The sequence below is a fragment of the Lycium ferocissimum genome, chromosome 8 (assembly GCF_029784015.1).
Source record: "Lycium ferocissimum isolate CSIRO_LF1 chromosome 8, AGI_CSIRO_Lferr_CH_V1, whole genome shotgun sequence".
Taxonomy (NCBI): Eukaryota; Viridiplantae; Streptophyta; class Magnoliopsida; order Solanales; family Solanaceae; genus Lycium; species Lycium ferocissimum.
Genome location: NC_081349.1, coordinates 10,954,169 through 10,968,531, shown reverse-complemented (window position 1 = coordinate 10,968,531; position 14,363 = coordinate 10,954,169). Strand labels below are relative to the sequence as shown.

At 35.6% G+C, this 14,363-nt stretch overlaps 1 protein-coding gene across 2 annotated transcripts; it reads left to right on the top strand.

The window, feature by feature from the left end:
- The first annotated feature begins 3,246 nt into the window (after window positions 1-3,246).
- LOC132067220 (ultraviolet-B receptor UVR8) lies at window positions 3,247-7,389 on the top strand. 2 transcript variants are annotated; one of them, XM_059460378.1, is made up of 7 exons: window positions 3,247-3,602; window positions 4,134-4,173; window positions 4,327-4,566; window positions 4,666-5,015; window positions 5,095-5,496; window positions 5,939-6,326; window positions 6,896-7,389. In XM_059460378.1, the coding sequence occupies exons 3-7, from the start codon at window positions 4,342-4,344 to the stop codon at window positions 7,136-7,138; spliced, it is 1,608 nt and encodes a 535-aa protein (XP_059316361.1). In that variant the 5' UTR covers window positions 3,247-3,602; window positions 4,134-4,173; window positions 4,327-4,341; the 3' UTR covers window positions 7,139-7,389. The 2 variants fall into 2 exon arrangements, with proteins under 2 accessions (XP_059316361.1, XP_059316360.1); XM_059460377.1 differs by having other exon boundaries at window positions 4,286-4,566.
- Window positions 7,390-14,363: the final 6,974 nt, after the last annotated feature.

Genomic DNA, 14,363 nt, shown 5'->3' with positions numbered 1-14,363 from the left:
CTAGACGGTATTTAGATTATTTGTAGAAAATGGAATAATAATTAGCAAGAAAAAGATGGAATTATGTAAAAACCATATAAACTTTTTAGGAGTAGTACTAGGAGACGACAAAACAAAATTTTGTAGCCACTCTAAATGCACTTTGTCAGTATTTTACAGACAAAAATTTAGACAAGAAATTTAAATTTTATGTTGTAATCCATGGTTGAACTAATGGTATTTAGGACACTGACACAAGGAGCTACTTCTACCAAGAAAAGCATACTTGCAAAAAAGAAAAAAATGACAACATAGAAAGTATAGTTAAAGAGACTTTGGAAGGATTTTTCCAAACAAAAGCAGAACACGACAAGCATATAATAAGAATCCTAGTTCAGAATTATCTCCAAGTCCAAGGATGTCACCAGTCCATAGTTCAGATAAAGGAGATATGATAAATTTCCAGAATAGTGCGTTTCAAGATTCACAAGACCTATATATATATATATATATATCACCTTCATGTTATAATACAAGCAAGAATCATTTTTACAAGCGAGTTATATAACTCAAGGGCTACTAACCCAATTATATCCATGTTCATGTAATTTGGGAGTTGCACAGATTACCGAGAAAGTTTTATACCTAAAACTATGTATGCTAACGTAGGATAAGGATCGCTCCGCCCATGTTTAGGACCATACCTTCATATTTTTCCCCATTGAGGGATTTGGATCCGTTCATGCCATGTTCATGTCTTGTACCCCGGCAAGGCATAGGACGGCTTAGCTAATCGGGCAGAGATCAGACGCCACATGTTAACATGGTGGTTACATGTCGGTTGTACTAATGCTCTCCCTCAAATATTTTTAACCATGTTATATATATGCATGTATTCATGTCCATGTTCATGATCAGGTTTCAGTTTCAGGTTCAGCTTTTTTCATGTTATTTCATATGTCATGTTTATTTCATTCAGTTGCTTTACATACCAGTACATTCACTGTGCTGCCGTCCCCTTTATATTGCCCGGGGCCCTACATTTCACGATGCAGGTACAGATTTATGGGACGACGCATCTACTTAGTAGGATTTGCTCATATCAGCTTGTTGGTGAGCCCTACCTCATTCGGGGTGCTATGCTTATTTATTTTCATTTCATGTTTATCAAGTTAAGGTATGCTGGGGGCCTTGTCCCAACAAGTATGTTTTATAATTCAAATTCATGATAGAGGTTTCATAGACTAGTCAGTCAGTTATGTCAATACTCAGAGTTGTGTAGACATCTTTGGCTCTATTTATGATATTTCCGCATTCACGTTTTATACAAGTACTTTATTACTCCCTTCGTCCCAAAAAGATTGTCCTCTTTTGACTTGGCACAAAGTTTAAGAAATAAAGGAAGACTTTGAAATGTGTGGTCCAAAACAAGCCTTAGATATTTGTGTGGTTGTAAATCATCTCATAAAGTTAAATTGTTTCTAAATATAGAAAGGGGACAATCTTTTTGGGACAGACTAAAAAGGAAAGGAGGACAATCTTTTTGGGACAGAGGGAGTAAATATTATGACGTCTCATGTTCTATTAAGGCTCATCATGTTTCATGTTGTATTCTGCTCATGTTATGTCTCATGATGATTCAGCAAGCCATGTGGTTCGCTCGGTCACACGCAATAAGGCACCGAGTGCCGTGTTACGTTCAGGCCATGGTTCGGGGCGTGACAAAGGCTTTTAGGGAGATGCCTGCATGAGCTACTTGCAAGTTACTTGCTTGATTACAAGCTTATCCAATTGCAAGCTTATCCAGAAAACTGTGCATTTAAAGGACATCGACAATATGTTGTATTTATAACAAATGAAAAAATATATAAAAAGTTTCTTTATAACAGGTATATGTTAAGTCGTACCTGCTTAGACCTTTTTAACTTTTCAGTGTAGATCCAATCTTTAGGATAACACGTGTAACAGCCCAGGCTGTTCGCTTTAGGCCTAGGTCTGCACGACTTTAAAATGTGTCGTTAGGGTCCAAGGCATGCTTCGTTATATACTCAGCATGCCTCCCTTATTTTGCCGATGTGGTACTCTCCTAGCTGGGTACTACATAACCCCCCCCCCCCCCTCTTATAGACTCAACATCCTCGCTGAAGTTTACCCCACTGTATTGGATTTGCCTAGATTTAACATTAGATTTGTCCCGACTACCCGGGATTTGTCTAAACTCAGTTGAACTCTGACCCATTATCGACAAGGTTGACATAGAAGTGACTCTGCTAAAATCTGTAACAACCCAACCAATTTGTGATGTTGTCCCCTCAGGGCCTAGACCCGCACAACTTTAAAACGGATCACTAGGGTGTAAGACCTGCTTCTTTATATACCTAAAATCCCTCTTGTGTTTTGCCGATGTGAGATTCTCCTAACTGGGGTGCCACAACATGAAAATGTTAAATCATCTAGTATCTATTTGAAAACTTAGAACATTGGTGATGTGGGGTCATCTGTTGAAACCTAGAACCATGATGTGCTCATCGAAGTATTAGGAGTACCAAAAGTTAAGTATTAAGAGTACATCTGTTCCTATTAATAAAAATAAATTACTTTTTCAATTTAATTAATCGAAATCTAAAATGTACTGATTTGATTAATTTGGATATGTGCCGCATACAAGTCAACATAAGAAAAATATTTGCTACTAAAATTTCTCATCCGTAGGATTTGAATAAATAAACTTTAATTAAATGTAAAGATGATATCTCACCCATCCTATCTTTATCTTTGTGTAAATAACAAAATCTGGAGACTTTGAAGAGTCGCCCTTACGGCCTAGGTATATTAAAGAAAACATGAATCACGGTAAATACTTATCCACACTCGATGTTTACACCAAATCAATGCAATTTATCATGGTTAGCTGATTTAACAAAGTGAATATATACATTAATAATTATGATTAAGTGATAGAGGTATATATTTAAACACATGCTATCCATCCATTGATTTGATATAAACACCGGTATTTGGATAAGTTTTTACCCTTAGAATCATTTTCTTTAATTTTGAAACTTATAAGTCACTTATAATTGAATCACCCTAAAACTTAAATTCTATTAGCAATCCATAAGTATTGTAGTAAAACAAACTTACCACAAGGTAACAAGAAGGTGACGTGCAAAAAGCAATCTGAGTTGTTTGAGGGTACACAAATGATGATGATATGCAATGTGTGGGTGTCAGTATATATATAAGCAAAGGCCATCCAAGCCTCTAGCTTTGGTTTTTCTCTTGAAAGACACCTCATCATCTTCCCTTCGGTTCCACCTTTATATTTCTCACACAACTATCCCCCTTTTTTTTAGCTAAATAATAAATTAAAAAAACTTGTATAATTTGTCTCTCTCTTTCTCTCCTTGAAAATTGAAACTCTTCAAGAAACACATCCCATCAAATCACCTATTTTCTTGCTTATATCGTAATCCAAAAGTAAAATAAAATAGCAGATGATGGCTTGATCAGTCTTTTGATCTGATATACCACTTGGTTCCTCATCTTGTTTGATCAGAATTGTATAGATTTGGTTGAAAAATTCACATGGTTTTTGAGGAATCTTTGAGGCTCTTTGTCATGTAATAATATTTTTTTTCTTTCTAATTTTATGTTTCTTGGATCTTATGATGATCAAAATGTACAGACTCTGAGAGTTATACCCATATAGTTGTTATTACATAATTCTCACTTGTCTATTGGTTTGGATGATGAATTGAACATGTAGTTAGTATCATCTGATGGTCTTTGGCATAATAAAGATCAAAACTTTATTATGTTAGATTGATCTTTTTACCCTTTTTTTGCCCATGTTAAGTGTTTGATCATCAATTTATTTGTGGGGATCAATTTATTTGTGGGGTTTCTTTCTTTTAAGGGTGGAATATCCTCTGTTGAAAGATTGGTATTTTGGTATCCTTCACGTTACAGTTATCTCTAGCTTTCTTTATCTGTAATCCTTGAGTTGCTTGTAAATTACTGTACCTCTTGACTTTTTATGATATGATCATAGTCTTTTCTTTTCTTAAGTTATAATTTTCTTTTCTGGGATAAAATTTATTTGACCAATCTAATGTTGACTGTTGAGTGATGATGATTTTTATTGCTTGTAGGTCTGAGGCTTGAAAATTTGTGATCAGCTTCTAATTTAAGGTAAAAGTTCTTGACAATAAGATTCTTGCATTTGTACTTGCTAAAAATGGAAACTTTTCTATCTGTGAGTGTAATTTGGTTTCCTATGTATGTCCTTGTTGGGGTTTTATAGTGATTTAGAAATCCTCCCATTGCCTAATTTGGGCACTGCAGAATCTAGCAGTGCCCATGGACGCCTCAATGAGTGGAACGTCGAGTGTTCAATACCATAACATTGCTGAACAACCGATTGCTACAATTGTAACCTCCCCTGTCTCGACGTTTCAAAGACAAGTGCGGCACTGCTTTGGGAATGCGACACCTGGCGAATTCCCGTTGTCAGCCAACCCGTCTATCGTTCTTCATGTGCTTACCGGATGTAATTTGGATCCCCAGGACCTTGCAACTCTAGAGGCAAGTGTTTATTACACTTGGTGTTGTACATGTTAAATAATTAATTTGGCTTGGAATTGATGGTGCTGCTGATTTCCTTTTATATAATGTGTCTTGCAGGCCACCTGCTCCTTCTTTCGGCAGCCTGCAAACTTTGAACCCGATAATGAGCTCTCCTTAGCTGAGCTGGCAGCTCTTGATATGTGCCGAAAAAGAGCTATATTTAAGCCAATGACTCAGGAGCAATGTGAAGATCTGAAGCAAAGATGTGGGGGCTCCTGGAAGCTTGTTCTAAGATTTCTACTAGCTGGGGAAGCATGCTCCAGGCGGGAAAAATCGCACGCGGTAGCTGGCCCTGGTCATAGTGTTGCCGTGAGTTCAAAAGGAGTTGCATACTCGTTTGGGTCGAACAGCTCAGGGCAGCTTGGAAATGGAACCACGGAAGAGGAATGGCGGCCGAACCCAATTAGGTTGTTAATTTTCTGTATCTACCTCAAGTTGTATGGCAAGTGAAATGCAGGGAGTTAATCCGAACTTTCTGTTTTCCAGATCACTTCAGGGTATTCGCATTATTCAGGCAGCTGTAGGGGCTGGCAGGACTATGCTGATTAGCGAAACCGGGAAGGTATATGCGTTTGGCAAAGATTCGTTTGGCGAAGCTGAGTACGGTGTCCAAGGAAATAAAGTAGTGACTACTCCTCAGCTGGTAGAATCTTTAAAAGATGTCTTTGTTGTACAAGCTGCGATTGGGAATTTCTTCACTGCCGTATTATCAAGAGAAGGAAAGGTTTATACATTCTCTTGGGGAAATGAAACTAAACTTGGTCATCAAACTGAGCAAGCTGATATGGAACCCCGTGCATTATTAGGTGCATTAGAGAATATTCCGGTGGTGCAAATTGCAGCAGGATATTGCTACCTTCTTGCTCTGGCTTGTCAACCTAGTGGCATGTAAGTTCCTACTTCATCTTTTAGAAACTGTTTCATTGTCTTTAGAATAGTAACCCGTTTGGCCAAGCTATTTTGAAAAATGCTTCGAGAATAGCAGTTTGTGTTTAGCTAATTAATTTGAAACACACTTTTGCCAATTAGAGTAGTACTTTGTGCTTGGCCAATGTTTCAAAAGTGCTTCCCGGAAAAACAACTTTTTTAGCTTCCGCTACTACTCAAAAGCACTTATTTTTCAAAAAAGTAAGCAGTTTTGGTTTCCAAGAAGCTTGTCCAAACAGGCTATAAGTCACTTCATGTACCAAATTACCGTTGATATAAGCATGTTGATAACTCAAATGTGCTAACCTAGCGAGCGATTACTGATTTTTTTCTCCTTTAGCATCATATCAATAAATGATTCTCCTAACTATTTTCGTTGACATCTTCTTTTGAATAACATCAGGTCTGTGTATTCTGTTGGTTGTGGATTGGGTGGAAAACTTGGTCATGGAACTCGAACTGATGAAAAAGTCCCAAGGTTAATTGAACAATTTCAGACTTTGAATCTTCAACCAGCAGTTGTTGCAGCTGGGGCTTGGCATGCTGCAGTTGTAGGGAAGGATGGAAGGGTTTGTACATGGGGTTGGGGCCGTTATGGGTGCTTGGGTCACGGCAACGAAGATTGTGAATCAGCTCCTAAGGTAGTCGAAGCACTAAGCAACGTAAAAGCTGTTTATGTTGCCACAGGGGATTATACAACCTTTGTGGTTTCTGATGACGGAAATGTTTATTCATTTGGTTGTGGAGAATCATCTAGTCTAGGACATAATACTGCTGCCGCTGAAGCACAGGTTTGCCCTTCTCATAAATTTGGTTTCTCGTATTGTTTTAGAAGTCTACTCTCCTACATTATTTGTCCAACCAACTTATTGCATTGGTAATTCTTGGTTTGAGTCCATTCCTCCTGCCTTTTATCTGTTTGGGGAATTCTTTTACCTTTTTCTCTTTTCTCTTCCATCTCAAGTATTTTTCTTGTGTTCGGGTGCATGGGATTTGGATTGACTAGTTATAAGAGAACATTGAAAATTCTGAGACGGAGCCAGGATTTGAAATTTATGGGTTCTAGATTCTAATCTTTTTAAGTTACTGGCTTCTAAATTTATAATCTATACATATTCGATGGACTTTTAAGACAAATACAGAGTTTTACCAAAGCTATTGTGTTCGACCGAACCCGTAGACAACACTCATAGCTCTGCCCCGGTAAATATCTTGTATACACATAGAGTGGCCACCTGAACAGTGATCCGGTTGGATATCAAGTGAAAATGTTAAAAGTTGTCCTTTTCTTTTTAATCTGTTCCGATAAGGTTGAGTTCCTCTAACTCTTCGTTTACAAAATGACCCTTGCGAATTTCAGGGTAACAGGCATTCCAATGTTCTATTCCCCGAGGTTGTAACATCATTGAAGCAGCTGAATGAAAGAGTGGTGCAGATAAGTCTCACTAATTCGATATACTGGAATGCTCATACATTTGCATTGACTGAATCTGGTAAGCTTTATGCATTTGGCGCGGGTGATAAAGGACAGCTAGGCGTGGAGCTCAGTGCCAACCAAAACGAAAGGGCAATCCCGGAGCGGGTTGACATTGATCTCGGTTAAACATAGATTATTCCTGCTCTTTCACATATTTATGCGTTGGTAGTTTATCATTCTCATTAACCTCATCGTGCGTTAATATCTGCTGTTTACATTTCCATCTGTAAATACAAACAAATGATTGTGAATAAGCTTAGGTTTTTAGGATCTGCACAAGTTTAACCTCCTAAGAATTTGTTGGCTCTTGGCCACAAGCAGTAAATAGTTGATACAATTCGTTAAGGTTGATTACAAGTACTCATTTGCTCTGTTCAGTTTAACCTTGTGATTCAATGTTATTCTGCTAGAGTGACAAACATAGATTAAAAGAGGTGGACCTTAGGCAGATTTTGTGGGTTCAATTGAACTCATTGCCTTCGGCTTGAACTATATATACATATGCAACAAAAAAAATTAAAATATATACATTTTAAATTTTTTAGAGCACACTCATTCTGAACTCATCGACTTTAGATTCTAGGTTCGCCTCCATTACACTTCTATAATCACAAGGATTATGCTATAGAACTGTCTACCTTGAGCCGCAGGGGAGTGGTCAGGGGGTTTTACCTGAACCCCCTTCGGTGAAAAATTACACTGTATGTGCAAGGTTAAAATTATTATTTATCTATGTATAATATATGTTGAACCACCTTAGCTTCTTCGTATATTTATTTTTTTATATTTTTGAAACCACCTTATGAAAAATCCTGGCTCCGCCCGGGGGTTGGCTTAGAATGCTAGAGGAAAGTTGTGAAATTTATTTATTGGTTTTGTAAGATGGGGATGTAACCATTTGAAGTTTCAATGCCCCCTATTATTTCATTAACGTTTCCAGTATATTTCTGCATTTATTTTGGGATGTGAACTAGTTTTCTAATTGTTCTCCTCCTGTTCATTGTTTGGTGCTTCTTTTTTTTTTTTTTTTTTGTTGGGGGGGGGGGGGGGGGTTTTTTTTTTTTTTTTGTGTGTGTGTAGTTATCTATTGGTAATGTAACTTGGACAATATTCAGTAGGACCACAGAATAATTTATTGCATGGTTGCCACTTCAGACCAACTTTTGATTGCAACCTTAATGTTGATAAACAGTTTTAGTTGCTTTATTCATTTATTCTATTACGGTTGCTTCTAAAACATGAGGGTCTATATCTTTCAATGCAGTTGAATATTAATCGAATCAATCATCCAAGGATGAGAAATACAACGTGATATGAACGTGAAGATATCTATTCTACTAGCTTTTCTCTTAGTAAAAACAAAGTTAAGAGCTATGCCATTTCACACGTATTACTATTTTCTGGCGATGGATGTGACTTGTGTGATTAGTAAGTACGTAACCTCTTCAAATTAGTTAAACTATAATATAAATTCAAGTCGACAATAGTTAAAAAGAAAAGTCGACAGCAGTTGATGTGGCTGGCATACTTATATTCTCTGCGCGGCAAGATTTCCAAGCCTGATATAATGCACGCATAGGTGAATGCATGATTTTAATCTGATGGATCTGTCCTTTAACATTTGTAACAATAAATTCAATATATTTTTGAAATTATGAGTTCAGATTTTGATATTTGTTGAAATTTGTATGAGTTTTCAATAAAAATTTATAATCTGCATCTAAAAGCACATGAACCTCCCCTGAATGCACGAGGACCTTTATTAGGGTATGATTTAGCGGTAATTAAGTGAAGTTTATCGAGAAAGAACAGAGTCGAAAGCTAAAATCTCATCTGATGGACAAAGTATTAGATATTTGTGTTGGTAGGAGATAACTGATGTCTAGTGAAATAGCAAAGATCCATGCAAGTTAATCTACACATCACTGTTATATAAGAAAAATGTAATGCACAAGTACAAAGAAAAGATTCAGTTTTAGCTAAGCGTATTACATTTACCAAGCTTTTGGAAATATTTTTTTAAGTCAAAATACTTTCAGTCTTAGCTAGGCATATTGCATTTACCACAAAGCTTTCAAAACTTGCGCCGATTGCCCTTCATATGGACTGGTCTTTAATTTTCGACCCTTAAATCGTTGGTCTTTAATTTTTGTCCCCACTTCTCATTTAATAAAAAATTGTGGGCTATTATTCGCTAGTCTATGAAATGAGAGATTCGGGTTCGAATCCGAGCAGAGTAAAAAAAAAAAATTCGCAAGGCAAGATTTTCATAGAAACTATGCCTATTTGGGGGCAAAGTTATGCTTTAAGGCATAGTTCTATAATATCCTACATAACTATGCCGGACAGGGCATAGTTTGTAGTCACATAAAAACTTTGTCTTTGCCTTATGGCATAGTTCTGTAGGATAACTTAATTTCTACAGAACTATGCCGGACAAGGCATAGTTTTTTAGAAATTAAGTTATACTACAAAACTATGTCAGACAAGTCATAGTTTTGTAGAAATTAAGTTACACTACAAAACTATACCGGAAAAGGCATACTACAGAACTATGCCTTAACATAACTTTGGCCGAATAGGCATAGTTTCTATGAAAACCTTGGCTTGCGAATTTTTTTGACTCTGCTGAATTCACCCAGAATGTCAAGATATTTTCGTCCACTTTTTTATTACTTAAAGTGCCGAAGGATAAAAATTAAAGATCAACAATTTGAGGACGAAAAATTAAAGACTACCCCCGAAATAGGAATTTGTGCGAATGACCCCGAAGCTTTTAGGAATGTTTTCCTAAGTAAGCCACAAAATTTTGGTTGGTTGAAAGACCACTAATGGAAACATCAATTTGGAAGCCCAAAATGGAGAGAAGAAGTGGTTGTGGGCTAAAATACATTGTAATGAAGGACGTACAACAAAATATTCAAACAAGGGCAAAAAACATATATGTCCATAATGAGTGGGTATATTTACAGAATATGACGATATTTTTTAATTTACAAAATATATCAATAGATTTGTTACAAAATCTATACGAATTAGGTTAATTAAAAAGAAGTAAATAAAACACATTAAATAAACTGTTTTCCTTATTTTATCCACTTTTCTCTCTTCATTCAAAATTAAGAGATATTATTCCCTAATTTTCTCGGCTCTTTTATTTCATCCACTTTTCTCTCCCCATTCAAAATTAAGAGATATTGTTTCCTAATTTTCTCCAACTTTTACTCAAAAAGTTCATTCTAATCGGTAATTTTTATGTACAAAGTTCATACACCAGAAAACATATATGTATAATTTTTGTATGCAATATGTACAACTGTATAAATTCGTTATATTTTTTTATATATGAAACATGTATAAAAATCATAAGTGTATGACAAAGTACATTTAAATTGTATAAAATATAATCAAAGTATGTATAAATTTTAGAAAATATGTATAATAAATTTGAAATTGATACAAGCCAGATTCCATACAAAGTTCATACACCAGAAAATAAATATGCATAAATTTTTGTATGCAATATGTATAACTGTATAAATTCGTTATAATTTTTATGTCTGAAATATGTGTAAAAGTTGTATGTATATTTTGATTATGATAAAGTACATATAAATTGTATAAAATCTTATCAAAGTATGTATAGATTATGAGAAAGTATATATGTATAATAAGTTTTTACGATTGATACAAACCAAATTCCATACACATTTCATACACTAATTCATATCGAATTTATTCGCATTTCATACACATAGTACCGCATATATCTAAATGATATACAACAAATTTCATACACGTTTCATACATATATTAGTTTTCAACATTTTTTGAAAACTACAGTTTATATAATATATAAAGATTTTAAACACACAATGATCACACCTATCTCAAAACGATACAAATCAATTTTTATATACAATTAATACACAGGTCAGTAATAAAAAATACTTTGTAATATTGGTTTGAAAATTTATTCTAGGAGAGAAGATGAATTTTAGGTCTGAAAATGGTGTCTATCATAGAAGGAGAGGAAGAGAGAGAGAGAGAGAGAGAGAGAGAGAGAGAGAGAGAGAGAGAGAGAGAGAGAGAGAGAGAGAGAGAGAGAGAGAGAAAAATCTTTTTAAAAAGTAGAAGAAGTTGATTGGTAATTATTCTAAAATTAAGCCCACATTCAAAATCTGATTCTTTTCCTTTAAAAAAAAAAGCCTAAAATTGTGGGATCTCATTAAACCAAAATCTAGTATACTTTGTAATTTTGTTGGTATGTTTTGTAAATAAGGAAAAGTATCATTATGTTTTGTAATATAGAGTCTTAAGAAATATTATTAGGTCATTTTCCCTTCAAACAATCGGAGAAAAAGAATATTATAAGGAGAGTTCTTGAATTTTTGGTTCCACTAACAATTTTTTTTTTAAAAAAAATGATCTATGTTAGCTTATCGGCATAAATTTTAGTTGCAATGTGCGCATAAGTTAGTTTTACCAATGTGAAAATAATTTTGAACATTTCAAGTTACAACAGTGAAGATAGTATAATGTGTTGTCAATTGGACAAGACTTTCAGTTTTATTGATTTGTGAACAACTGACCAATACATGTAACTTTTTTATATGAGTAAAATTTGTGGCCAATTGAGCAGGTTCAATATATTGAATGTCATGAACTCCTATTCCCATAGGCAAAACAAATTCATGCCCACAACTTATACCTATTGGGCAACATAGGTCATTTTATAAAACATTTATTAAGGCGGGCCAAGAGTTCAAGACCCTCCCTTATGGAGGTTATGCTTTCAAATCTCCCTAAAACAATTTCATTGGGACCCACAGTCTATACAGCTAGGCAATTAAGTTCAATTAAATTAAAATTTATATATAATATAAGGTTAGGTATAGACAAGGTGATGTGGCATCTCTCTATGGCCAGCAATGCTATTTATCTTTTTTCTCCTTTTTTTTTTTTGAATTTTTTGAAGAATTGTTATACATAATCTATTAGCTAAATGACTTTAACAAGCCTCACAAAATAAATAATTGAATTTAGTCCCATGTTAGAGTAATAAGTCAGATCTTTAAGACAGCCTAATAACTGCTTTCCACCCACGTAGTAGCAAATAGTAACAAATAGTAATAGGGATATCAGTGAGAGTGAATTCCTGAATGAAATTAATAGTGATTATACTAGCCCACTACTAGCTCTTAGGAGTAACTGGAAACAACCATTCTTTTACCCCAACCTCCTTAATTCTTCACTTTTCATTGTATAAAAAGAAAGACACAAAAAAACCTTCTAATCGTCTTAGAGTGAATAGTTCTATCATGATCCCTTTAGCTAAAGTGAATAAAAGGGAAAGGGAAATAACGAACTCAAATCAAGGCCACGATTAGAAGTTGTTATATGAAGCTCGACGGTCCAGATTAGCCAAATTAGACTTAAAAGCCTAGCTAGGATTGAAAGTGGAGCATAACGATAATTGGGTTTTTTTCTCACCTTCTTCATTATCTCTCCATTTCTCTCCTCTTTCTTTTCTCCCTAAATTCTTCTTCTTCTTCTTCTTCTTCTTCTTCTTCTTCTTCTTCTTCTTCTTCTTCTTCTTCTTCGCGCGCGGGTTCTATAGTTCTTTTTTCTTCTTCTCCGTACGCTCGTCTCTCGCTTCTTCTTCTTCTTCGCGCGCTTCTTCTTCTTCTTCTTCTTCTTCTTCTTCTTCTTCTTCTTCGCGCGCGCGCGCTTCTTCTTCTTCTTCTTCACGGTGTTACGAGCATCGACGGGCATTCAATATCCCAGTCTATCTTTATTTCGTATCAATAGTTAATTGTAATAGATTTTAGCTATTTTGCTTATCCTAAAACAGAGAAAATTATCCCAAAAGTGTTTGAGTTCGATTGATTAGTTTAATTTATGAATTTACATAGTCAGGTCATGATAATTGGTATCAAAGCCTTGATTTTGCGACTTGTTTGTTGACAATGGTGAAGGGAAAACGAATGGAAACTATGGAGTAGAGATTGACTAAACATGATACGGTTCTGGATGAGCTGAATGAGCAACAAAGGGCTATGGCTGCTACTCAGAATGGGATTCAACTTACTTTGGAGCAGACCCTAAATCAACTGACTCAGCTAGAGAGGAGGCCTAACAAAGGACCTGAGATTGCACAACCAGGAAGTGTAGGAAATTGTGTGAACAATATCGATTGCGAGTGCGATATCTGTATCGAAAGTAAAGATATGACTTGTGATGGAATTGGATATTGTGTGCGCAGTATCGATTGCAAGTGCTACATATGTGTCGGAGGTGAGGCTATATGTCCAGGAAGTGAAGGTTTGAAATGCGATGAAAGTGAGATAACTCGACCTTCCGATTTTCACGTTCTACAGATAGAACTCGATTCTCTTGTCCTCGGGCATACTCGAAAGCTTGATTCGAATCATGTATGCTTTAATACATGGCTAGAATGTGTGAAATTTAAGACAACTAGAGTTGCTTCTCACTTTCTTGATAAAATGGTCGGAAGAAATGGAGTGTATGATAATAGTTTGGTAATTGGAAATGTGACTATTCAGCATATGTTGTTTCCTTTTCCCTTTGATCCTGGTCAAAAATTTCTCTCTACGACCTTTATAGTTCCTTTCTTGATGTGTACAGTGAGTACAAGGAAATGCATTATGTAGTCAAGTTGTTTGAAAAAATACCACATCAAATTACTTTTGTTCTTAGTCAAGTCTGTAGATTCACTAAGCTAAGAGTTGCACTACTTAATGGTGCAACATTGAACTTCAGTCCAGGTAGTGATATGCTAGAGATATTTAAAGGTTGTGCTTTCTTTTATTTTCTTGCTACTTAGTATATTGAGATGTATTTAAGGATATGTAGTTGTAACGACCCGCTTGGTCGTTATAGTCCTTCCGACACTTTTGACCCTTCCCCGAGCTTGTTTAGCTCATTTTTTACCCGAGGGGATTGTTGACATGTTTGTCGAGGTGGTTGGATATGATTTGGGTGACTTTTTAGGGAAAATGGGCTTTAATCGAAAAAAATTGACTCAAAGTTGACTTTTGGGTAAACGAACCTTTTTCAAAAATTCATCGATTTCAAGAGGTCTGGATGGTGTTTTACAACTTGTTTGTATGTTTGGTTCGGTTCCCAATGCACTCGGGTGCATTTTAGGACTTGGGTTGGGAAGTTGATGTTGAGGTATCGAGGGTTGACTCGGTCAACGAGACCTCCGCTGGGAATTTCGAGGCCACGAGTGCGTTCATAGTGTATTTTTAGGTATGTCTACATCTATGATATGTGAGCAGATGACTTCGGGAGCTAGTCGAGAATTCGGGTTGAGAATGTGAAAACT